The sequence below is a fragment of the Typopeltis vanoorti genome, chromosome 7, assembly GCF_054136105.1.
Source record: "Typopeltis vanoorti isolate ZY-2024b chromosome 7, IOZ_Tvanoo_1.0, whole genome shotgun sequence".
NCBI lineage: Eukaryota > Metazoa > Arthropoda > Arachnida > Uropygi > Thelyphonidae > Typopeltis > Typopeltis vanoorti.
This window is the reverse complement of record NC_143555.1, coordinates 19,664,520-19,690,385: the sequence shown is the minus strand read 5'-3', so window position 1 is coordinate 19,690,385 and position 25,866 is coordinate 19,664,520. Positions and strand designations below refer to the sequence as shown.

The following is a 25,866-nucleotide window of genomic DNA, read 5'->3' as shown; positions in this document are numbered from 1 at the left end:
GTGTGGTCTCATGCAGCGAATAATTTTAGACTGCGGGCGAAAGATATTCGCTTCGTTCGATTCTACTCAGTCAACTCTCCACCTTGTTGGTTGGAGAATGTGAATATTTGCGTAGATTTAATATAAACTAAGCTGACAATGGAGGAAAAAGATATAGAGTGAGTGAAAAATTAAGTCTCTTTAATACTCAATGAATAGTCATGTTTAGTATAGTACAGAACTTTAGCAAATTTTTGGTATGGTCTTCGTGATCTGACCTTTTATTTCTGTAACAACAACTGTGCATCCCGAACAATCAATTCTGATTGTTTGGGATGCACAGTGGTTGTTACATAAATTGCCTACGTTACAAGGACGGTTATGTGCTTGCGTCAGACCTAACGTTTCATGTCAAAAGATGCTAAACCAAGAAATCCTCCCCTTTATTATCAGCTCTGGTTTAAAATTTTCTTTGCACTTTATCGTATTCATATACCATTTTATCACTCCCAAAAGTCTAGCAACCATTGCGACTTCATTGGTTATTTATTGCCATAGTTTTTGTTTTCTGCAGTCCATTTACTCAAACAGCAAGAGGGCCCTCTTCGGTTACAGACTCGGTAAGTTTTCTTCTCTACTTGTGCTAATCAAGATCATAAAATATTTGCGTTTAAGCAGTAGCTTAACACAAATATACCATTTCCTGAGTACCCCAATACCAAATCATCACCCACCAATACCCCAAAAAATTTTGTAATTTCTTCAGGAGTTCGTTTTCATGTATGCTGTAGATGTCAGCTTTGCTCTTGAAAACCCCGACCATAATCTCGTCCAAGTGGCTTATCCCGCAGCGTGTACTTGATAAAGCAATTCTGTGGCCTTTGGTACTTTAGTAGTGCGAAAAAAAGGATTAACTCCGTGGTGTCTATTGTTAATTCCCTCGAAGTGGTTTTTCACCCAGTAGAAATGATTCCCTGCATTTGTAAATACTTTGGTTCGAATCCTGTCTAGAACTCTGCGAACCTTTGTTAGCGTGGTAAAATCCAGTTAATTGCATTCTTCTGTCCGTGTTCTTTTTTCTGTTTGGTTCGAACAGAAGTCACACCCCGTTAAAAAAATTATATTTCAACTGATTACTCTTAATTTCACTTGACCTGAATGCGTACTCTGATCGCATAACTGAAATAATTCTTGCTGGAATGACAACTTTGAACTCCATTCCAGTTAACTTCTCCCGGCCATTAACCAAGCGTTGGTTTCTAACGAATTTCTCAAGGCCATCTAAGAAGACCATCACCATACCACAATAGTAACAAAAAACCATTCGCACACGCAGCCTGCACTAACGTCCACACCAGCTGAAAAGCCATTAATAGATCTAAACCCCACTTTGAAATTGCTGTGAAGTATTCACCTGCTTATCATTATTAGTCTCCTCCAGGGAGTCCAAAGACTCACCGAGGGAGGGCATGTACTCTACAACTCTGCTTCCACCACTCGCAATCCACCAACTGATCACAACCGACCACCACCACTAGTATTTCCATAGACAATCGCAAACATCCATGCCCATGGCGGGATTAGAACCCGCAGCCTCTTGACACGCTAACCACTCTGCCAGCCAGGCTGGCTATCATAGTGCTTTCCCAATTTATTTTTTATTTATTAGTTTTATTTTTTTGAAGATCACAGGATAAACTATAGCTCCCATGTATTCTTTCTCACCCACACTTGTAGGCTTTTTTGCAACTAACAAATCCCCCCCCCCAAAAAAGCTGTACACTTGTCATCATCATTACTTCTCTTTCAACCCATCCAGCTTCCGCTAAACCATGAACAGATCACTGTGTGTATGTGATCTGTGTGCGAAATTGTTACTCAAACAAAAAGGGGAAAAATAAATAGTATGTCTCCATTAAATAAATAGATTATTATGTGTTTATCTCTTTTTAACGCCAGGCAAATAACCGAAGAATTTTGAGTCCTTTTGATACTACTTTTCCGATGAAGGGTCAATTTCTTCACCACTGGAGGTTAAAATATTAGGTAATCACCAATATGGAATCTCGACTGTACTTCATACACCAGCAGATCTCCTAGTAATCATTACCAACCCCTCCTTCCCAATGCAGAAAGGTATGACTGGAACTAGCAAGAATGACTATCTTATAGCTTGGCTTCAATCCTTTATTGTTGCGACTTCTGTCACCTATTTGGCTTTCCATTATACGTGATGAATGGAGTTTGTTTGTTCTCTTAAGATTTTAACACAAATGTCGAAAGACACAAAACTGTACTTTTATTTATTTAGTTTTTTTTTTTCAATGTTGTCTTTTCTACATAAGACGCCCTCTCATTGAATTCAAATTCCTTCAGTAATTTTACTGGTGAAAGACAAATTCTTGGTGTTGTAGTGCACCATTAATAGAAGCATTGAAATCTTCCACAAGTAAGGCATTAATTGAAGATCAGCTTGCTTTCCCCATGTGATTCCCCTTTTCTGTAACAGAATATTAAAGATAAGAAGCTAATCCTCTCTCTCTCTCTCACACACACGCACACATGCACAATTAAGTCCTGATGATCCCGGTTTAATCTCATTTATTCATCATCCAGTTTTACTTAGTTTTCCAAGACGATAAAATTCAGTACATCCGATTTCTTGAAATTCTGTCAGGTAGTTTAATTAATACACGACCGAACAGGTTGTGCCTAACACGTTCCACTGCTGAGGACTAGCTTGTGATGCCACCTAAAATTTAAACAGTAGAAGAATCAGCTCTGCAAAGATAAGAACCTAGTTCAATTGCATTGCTTTCATTTTATAAACAAGGTTAAGGGCGTAAGGGATAAAATAAATATCATTGTAATTAATTCGCATTAAACTGCTGGCAAATCCCGATGTTTTGCTATCAGATCGGGAGTAGGATCGTTTAAAAAAAAATTGGCTGCGGGCCTAGTTTTAGTTGGCAGAAGAATGCACTCAAATTGTAGCACCACTTCGGTGCATCGCTCTACTTGACCGATGAACAATAGAACAAAAAAAAAGGGGAGAAACGATTTGTGCGACCCTTTTCATGCTACAGAAGAAGTTCATGGCTTCTTGAAAAAGAAATCACGATCTTGTACAACTTCAAAACTGGTGAAGACAGCTGTGCCGGAAGCCCTCTGAAAACCTGTCAAGTTCCAATAGCGTGTTCAAGGTCACTGCTTGAAGAAGCCAAGTCGCCTGATTGCATGGGCGCATCTCATTTCCAACTTCGAAATGTGCCCTTAAGGAATAAGATTATCTTTTAATTTTTTATCTCTTTTATTTTTTATTATGGTAACATAATTCGTGCCATCAAATTTTACAACATTTCTATTACAAATGATCGTATTAATTTCAAAAAAAAAAAAGTGTTGATTGTGTGTAAAGTGTTTAAACTAAGTTTTGGGTAATTTCAATTTAAATTCCGTACAATTTGTAATTGTATTTATTTATTTTAATTTACTTAAACAAAAAGCTATATGCATCTCGCATCTAATATATTTCATGCCTAGGCACACTTCTATAATTCTCCGCAGAAGAGTTAAATCAACCATCGATCACACACACGTTCAGCATCCTTTAACCCAATACGAGTTAAGGAAAATCCGCTAGCCCCTCCTACTGCAAAACTTAAATTTCTGAAGGTTATTTGATTTGAATAATGGAAAGAAATAAAAGAATCTGATCTAAAACACGAGAAAATTTCTTGTAGCTGATTGTACATTTATTTTTTTTTCTAAGTCTATATCAGTTAGTCTGCTATTATATTAATAACGTTTGTTCACATAATTTCTATACATTTCTGCTAATTATCTTTATTGGAAATAAAAGCTGACTCTGAGGATCTCATTCTTTTAAGCTGAATATCATTTACTAGCGTCACTTCTGAAGAAATGCTGTATCGAATTAAAAAAAAAAAAAAAAAAATCCATCATTCCGAACCTGTTGATTTACTGGCTAAGGTGGTAGAGTGAATTATCTCTACCAAGACTGGAAGAGAAAGGTTCAAAACCAACTGTAGTATGATGTTCACGAACATTTCTAGATAACAAATAATGCCATCTTTATTTCTAAAACTACTACCTAATTTAAGGTAGGGCTAAACTAGTTTCAAAATATCAGATAAATGGACTAACTGTTGATCTACCTACTGTGCCATTTGTTTTCAATGTTCGTGAGTAGAACTAATAAGAGTGGAAGACCATAGAATTAGCCTTTCTTCCATAAAACCTCACTTTGCTCAAGTTCAATCCCCAATAAAATCGTTTTGCCTATTAATACAGCATTTTCAGTTCCTAAACCGATTTCTAATACATGTCTATCCAACGAAATGACATTAACAGAAGCTTCAGGAGGGGAAAATCTATTATACGGATAACACTTCTGTTCAGTGTATTTAAATGACGTAAATATTCTGCAAAAGAACTTACTAAAATGATTTCTATTTAAATGGTAATGAGTCAAGATTTCAGCCTCTGGCTTTAATGAAATATTCTACCTGATAAATCGGGATCGTTGAACTGATATTAATTAAAAATACGAAGCCTGTGAATCAAATTACAGAAGATTTTATAATGCACGCCATTATAATGTTAAGTTTTGATTGGAGTTTTAAAGATTTCGTGTATTTTACAGCAATGTTCTTATTACTTAGCATTAGATGAAAAGAAAATTTTCATATCAACCATAAAGTTATTGAGATATTATCAAGGATTTTTACGCGACAAGGAAAAAAAAATAATGTATACAGAGATTATTCTTACGCTGTAATACCGAAAGCGAATGCTTACATAAGAGAAATCGATAAAAGATAAAATATATGCCAAAAGTTTCGGAAATCGATAAATGCGTGCGGTATTGACCAGAACACGTGACGCTGGAGATTCCTGTAACCGTGCTCTACGAAGTGCTGCACTGAAAGCCTTGTACTTGCTTTGATCGAGTTCACCATACGGTCTGATGTCCTTTGGCTACGGACGATAACACTTGTGAAGAACACAAGACATTTACATAAATTCAATTCCAGTAAAATGAATTCTATAAAGTACGCACGTCAGATATTCCTTTGGTTGGTTTGAATCGTAGCAGGCAGGTGCATTTGCCATCGGCTTAATGTTTATCCCAGGTATCTAAATTAAAGCAGGCAGCTCTTGTAGCAAATGATCGGGAAGCAAAAACTGGATTCGCTTCCAGTTTTGATACTAAACTAATGATATTATAACTTATAAGAAAAATAAATGAATGTCTAGCTGAAAATGCGTAATTACTCTATTGTTTGTAAATATATAGCTAATATAGATAAAAATCTAAGCTCCAACCGAAAATAAATCTTTCCTTGGAGAACATGCAATATCCTCTGGTCCAAGATGATGTCACTCTTAAGCTTGTTATATTTTATGAATTTGTATAAGAGTTTTGCCAACAGTGTATTAAAAGTAAGGGATTCCACTCTCTCGCAGTTGTAGTTTGAAAATATTTCTCTGGTTAATGCTGTGCATATTGAACTCTGTTCTTCTTCCACAATTGGCATACGTTAGGTTATTGGTGAACCTGATCACCACTTAAAAGAGCATTTATAATAAATCCTACTCATATATTCTGATATTTATTATACTGTTATTTTATAAAGTATACTGTAGTGTTTAGTAACCACGATATGAATGTTTTATCTTCAATCATGCGAGAGAGGCATTATCCAGGAAATTACAATTAATCCATTTAATTCTGATTCTTCCGCAACCTTTTGATTCTGTCGGCTGCTGGACGAAGGTCTCGCCCATGGTTTTCCAGATCACTCGGTTTTCTGCCTCTCCCATCCATCTCACTCCTGCAATTTGTTCCAGTTCATCCCTCCACCTTCTTCTCGGTCTTCCTCTTTGTCTTGCTCCATCCATTGGTCTCCAGTCTGTTGTTTTTCTAGTCCATCTCCAGTCACTGCATCTGGAAATATGGCCAGCCCATCTCCACTTAGCCCGTTTAATGTATTTTACAATATCCATGACACCTGTTTGAGATCTTATCCAGGTATTTGTCTTCCTATCTCTTAATGTTATTTTTAGCATACTTCTTTCCATGCGATGTTGTATTGTTCTCAGCGTTTTGTTTAGGGCTTCTGTTCAAATCCATGTTTCTCCTCCATATGTTAGGACAGGAAGTATGCACTGGTCGAAAGCTTTCCTTTTTAGACTCATAGGGATATCACTTCTGGATATGTCTCTCATTTTCCCATAAGCCATCCATCCAAGGTGGATTCTTCGTTCAATCTCTTTTCTTTGGCACTCCTCAAAGGATAACAATTGGCCCAAAAGTACATATGAAGTAACTTGTTCTATTTCATTGTTTTCAACTTTGACAGTTCTATGGTTAATATATTTATTCATCATTAGTTTTATTTTTTTCTCGATTTATTTTTAATACAATTACTCTGGAGGCTTCATTTAGCTGATTTAGCCTTTCTTCCAGATCTTCAAGATTATCTGCTATTAGGACAATATCAATTGCAAATTTCAGATGATGCAGCCTTTCTCCATTTATGTTTATTCCTTTTGTTTCCCAGTCAAGACTTCTAAAGACTTCCTCTAGTGCAGCTGTAAATAATTTGGGAGATATGGTGTCGCGCCTTGCTGGATGCCTTTTTGTATTGGGAACTTTTCACTGTTTTTATATAATTTAATTACAGAAGTTGAATTATTGTAAATATGTTTTAGTGTTCCAATATATGGTTTCTCAATTCCCTGGGATTCAATTGCTTTTAGTGTTGCAGATGTTTACACTGAATCAAATGCTTTTTCGTAGTCTATATTAGGCCAGACATAAGGATTTATTGTATTCAATTGATTTTTCAATGAGCTGTCTTAATGTGTGAATATGGTCCAAAGTATTGTAATTCTTTCGAAATCCAGTTGTTCACAGGATTGCATTCCCTCTAGTTTAGATTTTATTCTATTATTTATAATTTTTGTGAAAACTTTATATATGGTGGGGAGCAGGCTTATAGGTCTGTAGTTTTTAATTTCCTCCTTATTGCCCTTTTTAAAAATTAATATTAGAAATGAATTGTTCCAATGTTTTGGAATTGGTCTCTGTTTTAGGCATTTATTAAAGAGTTTAGTCAGCTGTTTGATGACAGGGCTTCCTCCTAGTTTTAAGAAGTCTACTATAATTCCATTTTCTCCTGGGTCCTTTCCATTCTTAATTTCTCGCAGTGCCATTTCCACTTCGCCTTGTAAGATCTCAGGGGCATAATTTTCTTCCTCACTCGAGTTAATCAAAGATGATTATTGGATAGCATGGTCTTTGTCTTCATATAGTTCAGTATAAAATTACTGAATTCTTTTGATTATTGAATCTCTATTTTTTTTATAAGTTCACCATTTTTTCCTCTTAAAGCAGCTATTTCCTTTGTTCCAACTGATAATGTTCGTCTTAGGACCTTCATATTACTATTGTTTTCTATTGTTTCTTTAATTTTCCTAGTATTACATGATCTAAGTTCATGTTTCATCCTTTTACGTATAGTTTTACAAATTTCCTTATATTCTATTTTATTGATATCATTCGAATCTCTTTTCGTATCTCTTCTTTTCTTAATCAAATCTATAGTTTCCTGTCTTAGTTTTTCCTCTCTTTGGTGCCTTTTTACACCTCTTTCTAATGCACAATTCAAGATAGATTGTGTTAATATTCTCTATAACAGCTTTTATTGTGGTAGAGCTTTTGTAGATTCACTAAATTGGACTTATTTCTTATGAGCTTATTCCGTTCCCATTTTTTGTTGATCCATACTTTAGCCCTTACTAGTCTGTGGTCACTTGCTGTATTAAATCTATTAAGCACTCCGGTATTATTTATTATATATCTTCTGTTGGAGAGGATGAAGTCTATTTCATTGTAAGTTTGTCCATTTGGGCTTCTCCAAGTCCATTTTCGGTTGATTTTCTTCTTGAAAAAGCTGTTTATAATAAAGAGATTATTTTCCTCTGTGAATTCAATGTCTTTCTCCTCTTTCATTCCTCCGTCCAAATTCAAATTTACCGATGGAGTTCAGATGGTTCATCTCTTCTTCCAATCTTGGCATTAAAGTCACCCATTATAATTAACCAGAATTCTTTAGAATTCTACATAATTCAATCCATTTAATTGCTAGGTTCGGAAAAAATATTCCAATAATCGTCTGTGCATTCTGATGCATTGTTACGTAACACTGAATGTCCACCTCACAAATTGTGAAATATGGCTGCTACGCGTCATCATCTTATTGCGTCGCTCTCATCAAAGATGGAGATGAATCTTTAGTGTACTTTTTGTAACTATTAATATTTATTTTTAATAAATTGTTTCTTATCATTACTACCTGTTTTTAAAGTATTGTTTACAAAACCCAGTAATAAATGATAAATAAAATATGCAACAGTGAAATTTAAAAACGGCCTCTACTAATGCAATGCAGGGTTGATCATTCTGGTCCGATTGGAAATCAATTCACTTATGCTACAAATGGTTTAATAGGGAAAAGTACGTGACGAATCCAAATTCAAGCAAATTCATCGTGCATAGAACTGCAGTACTGTTTCATTTAATCCGATTTTTGAAATCGTCGGCTTAAGGTACAAGCGATAAAATAAAAGAATGTATTGATCTTCTTAGATTACTCATGCTCGCAGACTATTAATGCGTCAGGTCGCTGCTTCGTGACGTTTCATTTTGCTGTTGTACGAAAGAAGGACAAGGATATGAATCTTTAACAAATATTAGCCGAAGTTAATTGCGCGGAAAGGGTGGACGTAATGATGATGAGAATAATATCGGCTGTCAAGAGGAAAATACGAAAAAAATAAACTACCGGAGATCTATAAGATGCACCAGAAATATTACTTGGATATGACGATATCTATTCACTCGAGATGGCTGGAACAGTTAATTCTCTGCAAGGGTGTGATGAGAGAGAGAGAGAGATGCAATGCTGTATTGTTGCACCTATTCCATTGTTATCATTTATTTCTATTCGGCTGCTACCTGATCATCATATAGCGGATACAGTGTTTTATGTTATTGTCCATTCAAGTTCGTGTAATGATTGTTGCGTCACAGTGCGGTTGCTCGAAAATTGAAACCGACTGATACTGTTGGATTTTTTATTTCGTTTTAAAGCCTTGGTTTTGAACCAAAGAATGGCATGCTTATTACAGATAGGTTCGTTTGACAACCGGTTCATGCAGGATGATTTATACAAGAGATGAATGATATTGTGATATCAGTTACAAGCTCGAAATTTAGCAGAAAGTTTGTAGGCAACTGCATGTGGTAAGCTGTTTACTCTGTAAAAGCCAACAGTGGATTTGGGTCCCTTGACGAAACTGTCTTTACATGTACCCGCACCCAAGCGTGAAATTGCCACGCCATGGTCTTCGCTGCAGCAAGATAAAAGCAATGGAGACACAGTGGTGTGACCCAGCCACTCTTCCCATACATCGTTTGTCTAGTATTGGCACATTCTCGACATGTCCTTTCCGCGCCTTCGCCATGTACACGAGGAGGATATTTAATTTTATCCAGGATGTTTATTTTTCGGAAGGCAACCATACAAGTTGTTGAAAAGTTTAGATAATCTTTTCCCCACCTTTGAATTATTGTTATCGAGGTAGAATTTTATCTTCATTTTCGAATTTTTTGTACAGAGGTGTCGGTTTATATCCGTTTTTTATCATTCTCGCATATTTAGTCGGTTGCGACAAAACCCTTGGGTTGAAATTTGGGTTCGAATCACGTTTAGGACGTGAAAAATCCCAGATCTTTCGAAATGAAAGTGAATTAGAAACCAAAATAATAATTAGCATAATACTAATCCTAAATTTTTGATTACGAAAGCCAATCTGCAAAGGTGATGGGCCTTCAGGGTCTCTAAGTATGGGGGTTTATTAAAATCATTAAATTCGTTAGAGTAAGATTCGTAATAAGAATCTACGCGTAATCATAATGGGGTCAGCCCAGATCAAAGGTTCATTTCTTGTCCGTTTGAAATATTTAGATGTTTACAATGCCTTCAGTGTTTTCCCAATCCTTGAATACAAGACATGCATAGAATTAAACAGCAGCTTCATAATAGCTCATTTAACCAAATTAATTTTCTCGACTGAAATCCCAGTCGTCTTTAATCTCGTGTTCTCTTGGTTGATTTAATCAGTTAACGCGGGTAGGAATAATAGCGGCTCTTAGGGGGAAGCGACTCCAAGTTAATGTCGAAAGGTTGTTTTTACCAACATACGATTTGAACAGGGAAATAAAATAGAAATAATTTTCATTAATTATCTCATCTAAATACCTTGTTTTAGCGAGGAGATTTGTATTTTGCTAACTTCATTCCAGCAGATGTTAATAGAAGTTCTACTTGTTACTGGAAAATATAAACCCAAGTTCCTTGATGATGCATAAATTACAAGTAATTTTTCTCTTCGTTTATTTATCAGATGAGGTGCACGTGAATTGCAGAGATAGCATAAATGGATCCAAGCCTGAATTGCCCTTATACTGATTTGAAACCATTTGGTACAAAAATATTTGTCGTAAATTTTATGTGGATCGCCAGCAGTTGTTGATTTTTGTGATTGCTCCTACGGAATTGGACTAATCTGCGATAACAAAATACAGCGACCAAGGCGCCTCTGCTGAAAACAATCAAACAACAGAAGAGTCCAACTTCAAGTGCAGCTATATCAACCCATGCGAGATAATCTTTGATAGGTCTAATAGCTACGACAACTCCCACTCTAGCAGCTCTTCTTAGAGCCGACAACATTCCTGCATAAAATGGTTTCATGTTTATTGGAAGTTTATTCACTAGACTCGATTGTGACTCTCCTCCGTCAGTAAACATCTTGGAGTTGTGAAATCGAACCTTGCAATATAGTAAGTTTGGGTTCAGTTATTTCAACAATAAACATTACAGTGAAAGTGTCGCTTGCATCCTCTGTGCTTGGTGGCTCAAAGTTTGACTTAAGTTCAAGTCTAGTCGCCGATGAGAGGAACTTTTTTTAAGCCTTATTTCGACCGGTTCCCGAGTTAGTCGAATCTGGCACGGTCAAGCAGGTTTTTCCTCCAGAAAACTCTGGTTTTTCATCCCGTAAAATCAAGAAAATCGACCGTAGTACTCACATTATTTCAGACAGTGACATATCATGTTAGGGTTAGGTACCAAGAGATGGCTGCACTTGTTTGCCAGTCTCTTCATCGATGGCTGCTATAATTAGTGATAGATATGGGCCAGCTATCTCTGATTGGCTACCGGTGGAGATTGAACTGCCGACTCAGTCTCCAAAAGCTAGATATAATCAGTCTCCAATAGCTTTTTGGGAATAAAAGGCGTTAGCTGATTTTTTTTTATTATAATATTTGAGATTTTAAGACTTGAGGCTGTTGGGAAAAAATAATTTAACAGAAAAAAAAACTAGCTTTAACTTAAATCAGAGTATACGGAGGATATGGTTAAAGTATTTCTTAATCGCTGGTGCGCATATCGTGGTAAAAGGGGGGGATCAAGACTTTCAGACGTCATTATACCCAAATATGTACTACGGATATTGAAATGATTTAATTATATTTTGTACTACCATCTGCTTTCTGGAAAACAAGAGAAATTATTTTCGTAAATGCCAGCAATGTGTTTTCAAGGATTGATGTTATTTAAATATCACGAGCGTCAGTAATGAGTATGATTCTGTAATTGCGGAAGAAGAGATATTTCGTATAATTGGCCTCGAAAATCCTAACAGTACAGAATAATGCATTACGATGACTCTTAAAAATATTTTGCTGTTTAGTTTTCATTCTTTTCTTAAGTTACTAATATGTTTAGGATATATTTAAAAGGGAATCCCATATTTTCTTTAAATGATCTTTTAAAACGGGCGTGGCCATGTGAGTCACTTGTGAAACCGTTTGTAGCTCATTTTTCTTTCTGCATTATTACTTCGATTTTTAAGTTATTTTAATAAATTCATCCAATAAATGAATGTGTTTTGTTATAAAACAGTCGAGCAGAATTTAACATCATTCAGGAAACTTCATAGCATGAAAAGTCGTATTGGAAAGGTAGTCATTCAGATCATTATTATGAAATAATAAACTGTTCAGTTTTCTGCAGTTCTAAATAGAATTTTAACACGGGATTCAGGATTAATTGAGATAATAAAATAAATTAGATACCAGATCAGTTAATTATTTGTTAAAAGAAATGTATCATCTTCAAAATAACCCAAACAGAAAGCTTCATTTAGCCCCAAGTGAAGAAATTATTTAATTATAAAACTTTGGCTGATACTCCAAATACTTACTTGGTTGTAAGGATTTACCAACCATTCATGGGTAAGAGCAACAGGGGGAAAAATAATATTTTGTAGGTTTTTTGTGTCAGACTTCTTTGCATACTGCATCCAAAACACTAAACGTCTTGTGGCATAGGAGGGATGACACACAATCATTTTCCTACTGAAAATCTTCGAGTTTGAATCAATTCAGAAATATTTCAATGGTGATATTTAAAAGTTCTCTTTGAAATAATACCTGAATTCGAACCTGTTACTGGCTTTTCATGAAATGAAAATTAAGTGATGATAGCATTCCATAGGGATGCCGACCCATGTAGATGATCGCATGCTAGTAGTGTTGTCTTGGAATGCAAGCAGCAGGTCACTTTCGCAAACACTAATCCAAACGCTTAGCAGTGAAGTCGCAACAATAATGCAAATTCCCATTTGTTCAAAAGTAGGTTTGAATCCCATCTATGATGCTCATGATGTACCCTCGTAAGGGCTCATATACATCAGGTCTTTCTTTCCGTAAAGGGATATTTCATTCTCCAAACTTTTGATCGTAATCTCAACTAGACGAACCATTCCAAACCTCGTACTACATTACAGAACTTGGTCGAAATTCAGCGAGCAAGCCAGTGAAGTGAAATAGTCAACCTCGAGCTCCTGGAACCTTACGGTATTTAACGGGACTCATTACCCTTTTGGGATTAACAGATGGTTAATCCTATAATGGTAATTAGTTTACCCTTCATGCTCGCACTAGGCGGAAGCATGCAGTTCATTTCGCACGTGTCTGGAGACCTTATAGCGTCAAGAAAACACTCCTATAGCGCTGCCACCTAGAATGATGCTCATGGATTCATTCCATTTCTCGTGGCTCCTTCGGCTTATTTTTATCCATGTTTTATCATATGATATGCACTCTGATAAGCCTAAATGTATTTGCACCCTGTCATTAGGCAGTCAGATATTTTATCATATCCTACACAAGATCAGTAGTCTATTATAATGTTTTTAAACTGCGAAATATTTCCGATTATCTCAGTCCATGGTTGGAAACGTGTACAATCTGAACATTTGTTGATCAAATCAACGAATTATTTAAAACTGCGGATTGCTGCAGGAAAGGCTGAAATTTAGCTGATTATTTCTCGTCTCCCTTTCGCATCATAATGATCTCGAAGATAATCGGTGGATTTTCCATATTTTTATAGCTTTAGAAATTCCATTTTGAAATAATATTCTGCTAACACAAAATTTTCATTCACTTAATGCACTCATTGCGGATAATATCTAAATATTGAAATAACGCATATTTTCATTTTGCGGTATTTAATGATTTCTAATTTGCATTCATCAACTCTTTTACGATTAAAGAAAACAAAATAAAACCGATTCCATCCATTACTTTATTTGGCCATGAACGAAAACCAATGCGATCGTCAATGGCCGCTCCGTATTGCTCTCCATCTGTTCAGAAGCGGAATAAGAATGGGCGCGATTTGCGCAAAAGAAAATAAAGTTAATTCAGGTGAGTGTTGCTCGTTGAATGGCAGTCAGCACCCATTTCTAGAACGGAATTATCTGGGGTTTATCAACAAACCGATTTTCGTCACAGTTTCAACAATTCTTTACACCAGTCTAAGGGAAAACGCATTATTTATAATTATCACTGTTCTCCAGATAATTGCTTTTCCAATATGCAGTCTTAGCGGGGCTATACCATTAACGGTCGCTTCTGCCGTTCTAATCGTCTTTCACTACGGGCTTTAAGAGTTTGGTTTAACTTTCCGTAAATATACTGCATTCCTGTTGACAATCGACATTACTAACTTGTTGGCTAATGTTTTCCTTGGGATCTCCCATCTACTGCGCTAATGATTCGCATTCTTCCTTTGAGTGCCTCAGCAGAATTTCACGTTTTCCTCCTTTTATTTTATTATTTTTTTGTTTATTTTTACAATGGCTTGTCTTGGCAGCCGGCAACCTCAAAGTGATTGTTAGATGTGTTCGAGCATGGTCCCAACAATAATAGATAGTGCTGGAGTTAGATTTATTTCTGTGCTGGAAATCGAACTATTGGTGCCTTTGTCATTTCCGTTCTTTAGGAACGTTTTATCAAATACGAGCGGCTATCTCATTAGAGACTAATGAAAGAATTAACATTGAAAGAATATTCTAATGTGTAGAGCAGTGCAAATGTTTTCTCGGATACACAGAAATACATTAACTGGAAGGCTGTTTAATTTCATACCCATTTAAGCAGGCATGGCAGTTATTTCAAGCATTTATGATAAGAATTTTTTTTTTATTTCTTAACAAGAGTTTAAAAATTAAGTTGTTTTACAAAGAGTTTTGCGTTCATGTTTTGTTGTTCCTTTTTTCCCTTAATACTTTATTAATTCCTTTCAGTGCATTTTTAATGTTTTCTTTTTACAACTAAGTTCAGTTTTTCATACTTCATTAATGACCTTTTTTATCGCCAAGCATGAAATATAAAATGTTCTACAACCAAAAATATCACTGTGAACTATTTCGTTACCAGAGTAATAGCCACATAAAAATATTCTTTGGATTAAAAAGATTTACAATATGATCGGATTATGCGTTCTTTGTATGAGCTTTGACACGTTTTATTTTAATCTGTAACAAGGATTGCATGTGTTTTGTCCTTTATAAATATTTTCATATGTCTTAAATTGTGGTCAGGTATGAAGTATTTTAAGCCACCACATGGAAGCATTTTTCTCACTTGCCTAAAATTCGCAAATGTGATACGAAATGCTCAACATGTGAATTTAAGTTATTGATGAGTCTCACTGTAAAGTTTGTATTCCATGTATATGATACCCAGTCATATGTTGGTGTAATGGATCCAATTATTTCGTTAGTTATCTCCCAGATAAGGAAAATAAGAAGTTGATCCTGTAATTTTTGCTCACTACCCTTTGGCTATAGCAATGGTCTAAGTGCAAATTCACTTACAGAGATGGCAGTTGCAATCATTGAGCTGATTGTCACTTAATACGGAGCAGCCTCGCGTATCCTGAAGGAATGATGGTGTCAGACATCTTCATGAAGATGTAAAAGTTACAGAAATATTGGCGTAAGTGGAAAAATTATGGGGTTTCATTTGGATGATACAACAAACATGCTAGCAGTAATTTCGATAGTAAAGGTAGTTAAAAATAACGGAATTTTATTTCAATTATTTCGTTTAGGGTTATTATTATGTTTAGTATTTAGGATTATGATATCATTGTCAAAATGTTCAAATACGTCAAGATATTAGTAATGAGAATGCGTAAATTGCATAGTGTATTTTAATAATAATTAGATCACGGTAAACTAGTTCACCTTTCAGTTATGCCATGCCATATTGGTTCGGTCTTCATAGTTCTGGTAAAATGAAGTGATATCTGTGGAACCTCATTTACCTTTGTTGCATGTTTCACAGAAGATATGATTTCTGGGAAACCCACTTACATTTCGTCAGGAATCTCTCTTAAAAAGTCATAATTTATGAACTGCGAGTTCCTTCCAATTTTTAAGATTAACTTACACATTTTAATGAACATATTCAAATTTGGTTGAAATGAGAAGCAAACGTGATTTCTGATTGCCGGTATGTTTCATTCAATGTACATTTTTGGGATTCTTGAAGCATGAGATGTCCATCCCCTTTCAGGGAAACAACTCGCTTATTAAGAACTACTGATTATCTCTCTATTAGATGCAAATATGTTTTGTATTTCATAACGAAACCTTAGAGAAAATAAAATTTGTAGTTTGAAATGAGGAAACGCTTCCAATGAAATACACGACACGAATCGCATGAATTCATTTAAATATCAATTTGGTTAATCGACTTTGCGTGTATTTAAGAAACAAATTACTTTCAAGTGAGACCTTTATTACCTTAATTTATATTAGTTATTTTTAAACTTTTTCCCATTATGTATTTTTTGTCAACTCTCCCGTGATTAGTTATAGCATAGATAGCACCCACGGTGAAAACTGTGAGGTTTAATAATGCTATAGGTTTACTAATAACCTTTCGTGGGTGGGAGCAACATAAAAAAAAATCTACGTCTCTCAAATTAAAAACTATAAAGCCGCATATCGAGCAAAGGGATAATCATCTTTGAAAAATGCTTGAAAAACTTTCTTTCTCCTTTGCCGATATATTGACGCCATCGCAGACTTGACTACCAATAATTTTAATTTAAGAGGTAATTTTGAATTACTTTTCCCTTAATTTTTGACGCAGTTCATTCTACCGTTTTATCTTTTTTGTTTATGAAATCGATAAATTTGATTGTACATTTAACATCCAGAAATTTTATTTAGACCGAGCAATTTCTGTTAATTTTCTGTTACTGAGCAATTTCTGTTAATTTTCTGTTACTGAGCAATTTCTGTTAATTTTCTGTTACTGAGCAATTTCTGTTAATTTTCTGTTACTGAGCAATTTCTGTTAATGTTTCTGTTACTGAGCAATTTCTGTTAATGTTTCTGTTACTGAGCAATTTCTGTTAATGTTTCTGTTACTGAGCAATTTCTGTTAATGTTTCTCTTACTGAGCAATTTCTGTTAAATTTTCCTGTTACTGAGCAATTTCTGTTAATGTTTCTGTTACTGAGCAATTTCTGTTAATGTTTCTCTTACTGAGCAATTTCTGTTAAATTTTCCTGTTACTGAGCAATTTCTGTTTTTTTTCTCTTACTGAGCAATTTCTTAAATTTTCTTGTTACTGAGCAATTTCTGTTAATTTTTCTTTTACTGAGCAATTTTTCATTTTTCTCTTACTGAGCAATTTTTGTTAACTTTTCCTGTTACTGAGCAATTTTTGTTAACTTTTCCTGTTACTGAGCAATTTCTGTTAACTTTTCCTGTTACTGAGCAATTTTTGTTAATTTTTTACTGAGCAATTTTTGTTACTTTTTACTGTTATTGAGCAATTTCTGTTAATTTTTTCTCTTACTGAGCAATTTCTGTTAATTATTATGTGGCTGCCAATCCCGAAAGGATTATGTAAACGTGTAGCACATTACTACCGCGGATGAATCGAAGATTTCTTCTTCTATTTTTGTTTATGTTTATATTTTTTTATATTTTGTATATTTTCATATAATAATGAAATCTTCCTTGTAGAGACAAAAAGTGAAACTCACTGTATTGTAATATTTAGTCATTTGAATATATTTTTATTATTTCACTCTCCATACCGTAAAATTATTCGATTTGTAACGAATTCTCGTAAGACAATACATTGGTATTTAAATGTTTCGTGTCCTTAAATCCATCTGACTGGCAAAATCAAACATTATTTTGTCCAATGCAAATAAGAAGCGACGGGAAACAATAGATTGCATTTTTGTTTCTGCAATAAAATAACCATTTCCTCTCTCGGGTAAAAACATTCATTCTTATATTTCCATGAATTATTGAAACGTCGAGTAAGAGTTGATAAAATGACATATCTAACGCACTGTTTTGTTTGTTACAGAGCGTTGTCTTGTAAGACTTTTCTTCGTATATTAAAGCATCATGTGGTAATCATTAAAAATTTACTCTATCAATATTTTTGCCGACTGCTGTGATTATTTCTTCGTACATTCGAATTCTTTTAAAATAACTTCAACTGTCTGAGGTTTTTAAAATATCTATTTGACGACTGTCGTCTGTAGCTTTATTATCATTTTCAGTTTAGGGATTGGAAAAATTGTCAATTTTGAGACAGTTTTATGAAACAGAGGAACGTTTTTTAATCTCCTCTTTACGTAATAATACACTATCCTTATGTTACTTAACTACTTTTAAATTAATATCGCTTAACGAACACAACGCGTAAATAGCCTTCCATGTATTCGATCTTGCTCTGATGAATCTATTCCTGATTGGTTCCTTCAAATTTATGTCGTGTGGACGGTTTGTGCATCAGTTCATTCATGTATACATTTAAATTTAAGAATGATTACACGTTCGGAGTGATATTTGAGGAAAATGTATTTCTACTTCACCCTCAGCAGTGATCCTCATGCACCATCATCTATGAGTGCTAATTCGGCACGTGCTGAAATAGTATGGCATGGATGTGACATGCCGTGTGATCGTTTCACTGGCACTCGTGGCAACTGCTTCACTGCCCAGCGTTTCTTGCGCTACTTACCGGAACGTAGATCTGGCTCGTGGTCAGAACTTAAAAGAAGAAAGGGTCAGAATATATCTACCCACACCAGAAAGATGATCAGAATATTACAGTTCGCTTAAAGAAACATAATGCGCTCGATCGCGAAACTGCATAAACTTTCAGATGCCACCCGTTAACTGTTACAACACCATATTATCACGTAGATGAAACTCCAAAATCGATTACAATCCATACTGAACAAGCAAAGCTCCATTGAAAACCAATGCAATTATCATCAGGCTAATAAAAAATCCTTTGTGGCTAACAATTTCTAACAAAAGAGGGAATAACTACTATGGGCGAAAAGGCTTAGTCGAGTAGTTACTGAGAGGAGTGGATGTGGGCTGATAAATAGGAAGAATTACACGTGTAGCCATTTGGATGGAAATTGAGTATTAATCCCGTCCAATGCACACCGAACCATTTTAAGGTTTTTCTTTCTTTTTTTTTTTTTCCAATTGAAGCTAAGTAAGACGCTAGTGGAGTATTCTCTCCCTCTCTCGAGAAACTCCGGTTTGGGTTTTTACTCCGGTACAGCAGACACCGTGCGAAGGACAATCGGTGGCCTTAGTTGCCTTCACTATAATTAAAACAAGAAAATATCCAGGTTGTGATTATGATGTACTCTTCAGTTGTGCGATTATTTACTTAAGGTTTCCGTAATCCGAAATAATATCCTGCTGTTAAAGAAGTCCCATATTTGATACATGGAAACAAACATTATAATTATACGACACCTCCAGGGAGTCCAAAGACTCATTGAGAGAGAGAGTGTGTACCAACAGCATCGAACGATTGATCCCTTCCAACTACTAACCGCGCTCAAAGTTGCTTAAATTTTTTGCGTGAGCAATTAGTATCAGAGGCTCTACCAATCGACCAACCTTTGCTAGCTTGGAACACACTCTTGCTAGTGTTGTTGCGCATAGCTAATAATATTCATATGTTAAGTTTCCGTATTGAAATATTACTCGCAGGATACATATTACAGTGTCCTTTAAATTATAAGTGATTCATATTCAACCGTGTGTTATTTTTAATTTGAAAACACTAACATATAAATTAAAATATATCATTACATGTTTAAATTATTTCCTGTCATTTTATAAATGTAACTGATATTTTGTCCTCGTGGTTAGCCGAGTGGCTATGCGCTTCGCAACCATATGCCTGGGGAAGGAGTGTCATAGGTTCGATTCCCGTCAGCGACGGGAGGAGCTAAAGGATCTTCTTCAGCCATAGCCAAGTTAGCCGCTCTTGGGCGTAGACAGCAGTGTTTTTTCCCCAGGCCAACCGGCCCCGTGAACACACGCTTCGACAGACAAGGGATGCTACTGGGAATAAGGAGCAACCAACCTATTCCGCGGGATTATCGGTTACGGAAGCTTACGCGGTAAAAAAGCCTGCGCGAAAGCATAACATACGATGAACTGATATTTATATATAATTACACATTTATTATATATTTATATATATTAACATATTCTTTAAAAGAACTATTAACTCCTCTTATAGTGAACCCAAACCCTTAAAACCTGACTAAAAAATTAAAAATCTGTAATCTTATTGTCACGTGTTTTCCGAGGAGGCGAAAAAAAATCTCTTGAGCAGCAGTGAATGTTTTCGAAACGACTTTCCTAAAAGCTGTTGTATGATTCCATGGCCCATTGTGCAAATAAAGTTGTTTTTGTCTACTCTATTGGCACGTGAGAGGATGTTCGGTGCATTCATTTAGGGTATTGTCTAATAAATTAATAAATGCAGTTTGTGCCTATTTTGCAGCCATTAAGAAATAAATTAAGGATTCTTATGCGATATTATTTTAAAAGATGACTTTTTTTTTCAATTTGTGCTGCACGGTTAGTTTTTCTGCTCTTCTTTTGAGGAACTCAGAATTGATAACGATAGCATCCCAACTAAGTAGGTTATGTGTTTCTCGGCGGCTAGCAAAGTGAAACTGACAGAGGCCGAAGTCCTTTGGGAACACCCTCCCACTGGTAGCCCTAACAAAGTATTGGCAAATTGTTAGAGCAGCTTTAACTGTATCCCGCTACTTTCTCTCACCTTTCAAGGAAGGACGGTTTAGAAATCCAACGATCGGTTCTCTGAGCATGCGCAATAAATCGCAGGTATTACCTATCTGCAGCACACGCGAGAACTCCTTCCGATACTGGCAGTGGCGCAGTGAACAGTCAGCGACGGGCTAACTAACTGTGAGACTTCGAATATCGGAGTTACTTGCAAGACATCTGTGACGGTCTGTCCTGGAGCGAAGTACTCCTTAAGTATCAAATAATAAGAGCAAGACGAGGCTGGACGAAGAAAAGATGTAAAAACTACTGTTGAAAAGTCACTCGAAACGGGAACGGACTAATGGACAGAAGAACTGATGCTCCGGTGTTGATAGCGTGAAAAAGGATATTAGTTTACTGCGGAATTCCATGGGGTTATGAGACATGGCAAGCGATCGCTTTATGTGTGCTTTGATGGCTGCACTCGTCTCTGCTCTTCTTTGGCCTTACGGTGACACTCACGGTAAGTCTCATTTGCAAGCGACTAACCACATTATACTTGAACTTGTGAGAGCGCGGAGATTTTTATCTTGTTTGTCAAATAACAGGGAAAAAGTCTTACAAATATTGCGTGTGCATTTATTGAATTTATTATTATTTTTTTAATTCTGTTGTGTTGTGTGTGAAATTAATTAGGAAATGGAGGTGTTTTTAATGCATAATTGAATTCTGGATATTTACTTAACATTATTTCTAGATTTGAAAAGAAAAACTATGAATCTTTCGGTAAAACCATACAATTGAAACAATAGTGAATTTTTTCCTTGATATTTTAAATAATTTGCTCCCAATTTTCTGTTTGTTACATATAAAAATTACGGTTGTTCTTTATCTATATTATGGAGGTATAGTATTGAAGAAATAAATACAGAAACGTCTTGTAAAGTACAAGCAGTGGAATATTATTCCTCAAGTCAGTTGATCGGTGGTTATATAATGTAATAGACTGATGTTAATAACAGGAATCAATAAGCGAAAAAAAGGACGTAAACGGAATGTCTCCTGCGATGGTTAAATGAGGGAAGAAACAATAATTAAATTGCTGCCATATTGGTTTAAATATAGATAACATTATTTTATTGTTCTGCTTGCACCATGTCATGGAGGCTTTCGAATTGTGAATAGGAAGATGTTCCAGGAGACAGCTTCGGTCAAATGACACAATCCCCGAGCATGCGTAGAAACATTTAAGTATATTAGATGTATATTAGATACGGTTATTGAATATATTTATATATTTTGCATTATTATGAGTCACAAAATAGTTTATTTATTTAAAAATAAACTAGCATTTATAATGAATCTCAGATCAGGTTTATTAACCTGTAATTTTAGTCGAGTAGGGTTCATTCTAAATGCCGATCTTTAATTCGAATATCTATTATAAAGGCAGTTAGACAGGGATAGCTTCCATTTGTCCATCCCTCAATACCAGTTAATTATTTTAATTGTGCTGTAACAGTTTATATGCTTTCTCTAGAAGGATACATCCAAGGTAAACTTTCTTTACTAGTCACGGTATATCGATTTTGACTACCGCTGTCCCGGAGGAAGAGAAAATTATTAATCCCATATAGTGGAGGTAACACACAGGATTCAGAATTCTCTCTTAAATTACAATCCTCTTATTATTTAACAATGTGGATAACATTTTATAATGTTAAAAATACCATTCCTTAGAGAAAAAGCCTTATCAAAACAATTTATTCATATTTTTCATGCGATTATTAAAAAGGATGCGGGAGTTACTTTCTACGTTAGCCAACATTTATTTATCATTCATGTGTTCATTATATAGAACCAAACATTGCCTCAAAGAGTTCGTATGAACATCCTGGTTCCATTTCTTTCTAAAATATAATTTCTTTTACTTTATTTTAGCTTTTCATTAATTTTTGCCCATGTATTCCACTTAATTTTAACTGTTTCTTTGAATATTCTGGCTAAACGCCTTTTCATTTTCTTACATCTCAAGAAAGTAGTTAGTCGAAGTTCAGCAGAACACTGCTTATGCTATCATTTGTCAATCTGTACCTCTCCTTCCATCATCATCATGGCAGGCTTCATTGACATAGACTGAACGAGCCATCTGTCACCACTCCAGTATTAGCTGTGCGCCTGCGTTCAAATATGTGTGCTCATGGAATAGGTGCAGAAAGATATTCAAAGACAAACGTGCAAATTTAGAACAAGTTGATTTCTTCTTTGATTAATCAATTACTTAACTATCCTGTGCCATTTTTGATAGAAACGAAATGTTTCCGTTTTGTACATTATTAATAAAGCTCATAGGATAATTTGAAAGAAAATTCCACTAACTGCTTTGCATTTTTTTTACAGAATACTAAAACCGATCTGGATTTTAGCGCAATTTGGCAAGTCATAGGATGTGCATTCACTACTAGTGAAAGCATTTAGTTTCTTTTATTATATATGTTTTTATAATGTTATTGAAAATTGACTTAATTGGACCGAAGGAACAGAAATAATAATGAATTTTTATTTTCAATAAATAGAACCTTTAGATATATATGAAATGCGTTAAAATTAATACGCTTTTGCACTCATTTTAAAAGAGAATTTACATCCAGCTGTTTATAATTGCAACCAGTTTCATAGCTATTCTGTTTGCATTTCCTTTTTACGTTTTCTATTTCATGCAATGCCTCAATTCTCGTGGTTCCGGCATAGAATGCAGAACCCTGTGTGCTGTATAACTCAAAGGTGTGGGATTCAGCAATCGTCTCCTAGTTTACTAATATATCGTGTCTTTACAGATTGTCAAAAAATAAACTTTGAAAATTATTTCATTGGTATGTAAATACTTCAGCATATATTGCTCATCGCAAAGGATTGCAAACTTTTCGTATTTATAACAAAGCCAATCTTAAAACGAAGTCCTTCATACTAATATTAACTGAGAATACCCAAATCCAGAAGTTCTTTCTTGTTCGTTGATATTAATTCCAAATAAGCGCTCTTAGATAATTTTGAAATAAAAGTTGTGGAATAACATTGAGTAATTTTTCCTCTTCCGACAAAAGAGATTACCGCCATTACTTTGCATGGTGTAAAAACTCCATAAAAACAATGTATTTTACATCATGCGAACCCAACAAATGGAGTTTTTATTTCTTGAGTTTATATGAGTAAAGACATGAAAGTTCTCTGCTTATTATGCTGTTTTTCCAGCGTTCATCACAGTGTCTGTGCTGTCCGCATTCGTATGGAAGGTCTCCTCTGTAATCGCATTAAGTAGAGCATGAAAGGGAGAAGTGTTAAAATAATGCAGTGAAAATATTGATATCAGTAAAGAACAAACAACGCTAAGGCATATTTCGTGTAGCGAGAATTAGTCCAGAGATATTCTCACTGCCACTGCGAATTATTTTACATTTTCTGTCTATTCCGATTTTTCTCATCGCATAATGTCTTCCAATGGTCATCAAAGAATAAAGAAAAATAGCTTCTATTTACACTGCGTTAATTTTAGTAAACTTCTAAATATTCCTAATTTGAAAGGTGTGTGCGTTATTATGTAACTTTCACTTTCATTAATAACTCAGTCATTAATAAAACCTAAATTGAGAATTTATTTGCATTTTTCTAGATTTCCTAGTAATAATCCCAATATTACTAGGGAAGTCCTGTAACACGTTTTACGATCCTTAAATCTTTGATCATTGTATTGAAATTCATTTTAGCAATATAGATGGCAGCACAGGAGTAGAAATACAGTATACATAAATATTGCACTCAGTTGCTATTTATTACCTTCAGTCTGAAGTAATTTGTAACAAAATAATGCTGCTATCTGCAATAAAATATTACTTGATGATAATATAACTTTATCATGCTTTAACGATAACGAATACCGGTTTGAATTCCAGGTAATTTGATTAACCGTAGTACGCTTGAACCGAATCTGTAACAAAATTCTGAGCACCTCTATAATTTATTAGGTATTTAATACCAATATTTACTTCTGGAATTAATAATAAATGAGAGTTATGCACTTGAAACAAATTGTGAACTTTTAAAACTGTTCTCATTTTCTTTCGAAATAACATCAACACAATGAGCTTATCTCTTACGTATATAAAAGTGTTTCAGACTTTAAATATATCTAACAAATTAACCCTTTGAGTAACAGAGAATCTGTGAAAATTTAATTATAGACATGCAATTTAATGTTGCCAGTGTACTCAGTCTCTTCGTGACAATTACGAAAAAACTAATTCAAATGAGTTTAATGAAATTCTATAATTTGCATAGTAGTAATTTAATTATTCCGGATAGATGTTAGTTAATTTAATTGTGATGGAGGCAAATAGCCTTAATACTTGACAACAAGAAACGGAATTGCACAGCGATTTGTGAAGCACAAATCAATGAGCTTTTTTTCAACGAATGTGCACCTTGAAAAAAAAATACATCCAGCATCCCATTTGATACAACATGTAATAGGCTGGAACAAATGTCGAATGTGAATTCAATTTTATGAAAAAAAAATCAATGCATAGGGAATGCAAGGCAAATTATTGCCCTACGATTATTTTCAACAAATAATCTTAGGGCAATAATGAATTTCTCCACCTCGAATTCTCTTTATTCGTCTTCTAGAAAAACAATATTTCATCAGCCTTTCAAATAATGCTAATTTAGGGGTTACACGGAAGGAAGGGTGTAGGGTTTTCACCCCAAAATTCAGTGTTTTTTTAATCTGACAAAGTAAGAAGGCAGGAATGACAGAGGGGCCTTTCAAAGACTTAACTGATTAACATAATTGTTTTTTTTAACGTCGCTCCCCACATGTAATGTTTTTGTAAGCATATAGACCTACATTCCGTGACTACAGATATTGTGTAATTTTTAATCATTATTCAATTTTTAATATTTTTATTTATTTTTACGTTGTGCGGATATTTTTCTATAGACAAAAAAACGCGATGCATTTTTTTCTTGCCACTGCAATCTCCAATAAGCAGGACGTTGTTCTCAAACCAGATGATCTCATACCCCACCTCAATGATATCGTTGTCAAATAGATAACACGATTGGTTATAATTAACGTTTCTCTTCTTCCATCTGTCATTGGCATACATGTAATATTCTCACGAGGCTTCCAAAGGCTTTGTGGGCAAGCGGTTTCAATTAATGTTTGTTTGCTTTGGAGTTTTTTTTTTTTCTTTTTTAATTATCATGTGAAGAGAGGAAATCCACTTCATAAAGAAATCGTGCAAATTGAAGCAAGTTTTTAGAACATCCGTAATCTGTCAAATG

At 34.8% G+C, this 25,866-nt stretch overlaps 1 protein-coding gene across 10 annotated transcripts in view; it reads left to right on the top strand.

Annotated features, from left to right (window-relative positions):
* LOC150104524 (neurotrimin-like) overlaps positions 1-25,866 on the top strand; it is a 569,050-nt gene that overhangs the window by 300,784 nt on the left and 242,400 nt on the right. For 3 of the 10 annotated variants that reach the window (XM_090395718.1, XM_090395722.1, XM_090395717.1), the window contains exon 1: positions 20,918-21,046. The exons of the other annotated variants lie outside the window; for them this stretch is intronic. In XM_090395718.1, the coding sequence (XP_090251844.1) occupies positions 20,968-21,046 (79 nt within the window). In that variant the 5' untranslated portion in view covers positions 20,918-20,967. Of the gene's footprint in view, positions 1-20,917; positions 21,047-25,866 lie in introns of those variants that run through there. 10 annotated transcript variants of the gene reach the window in all.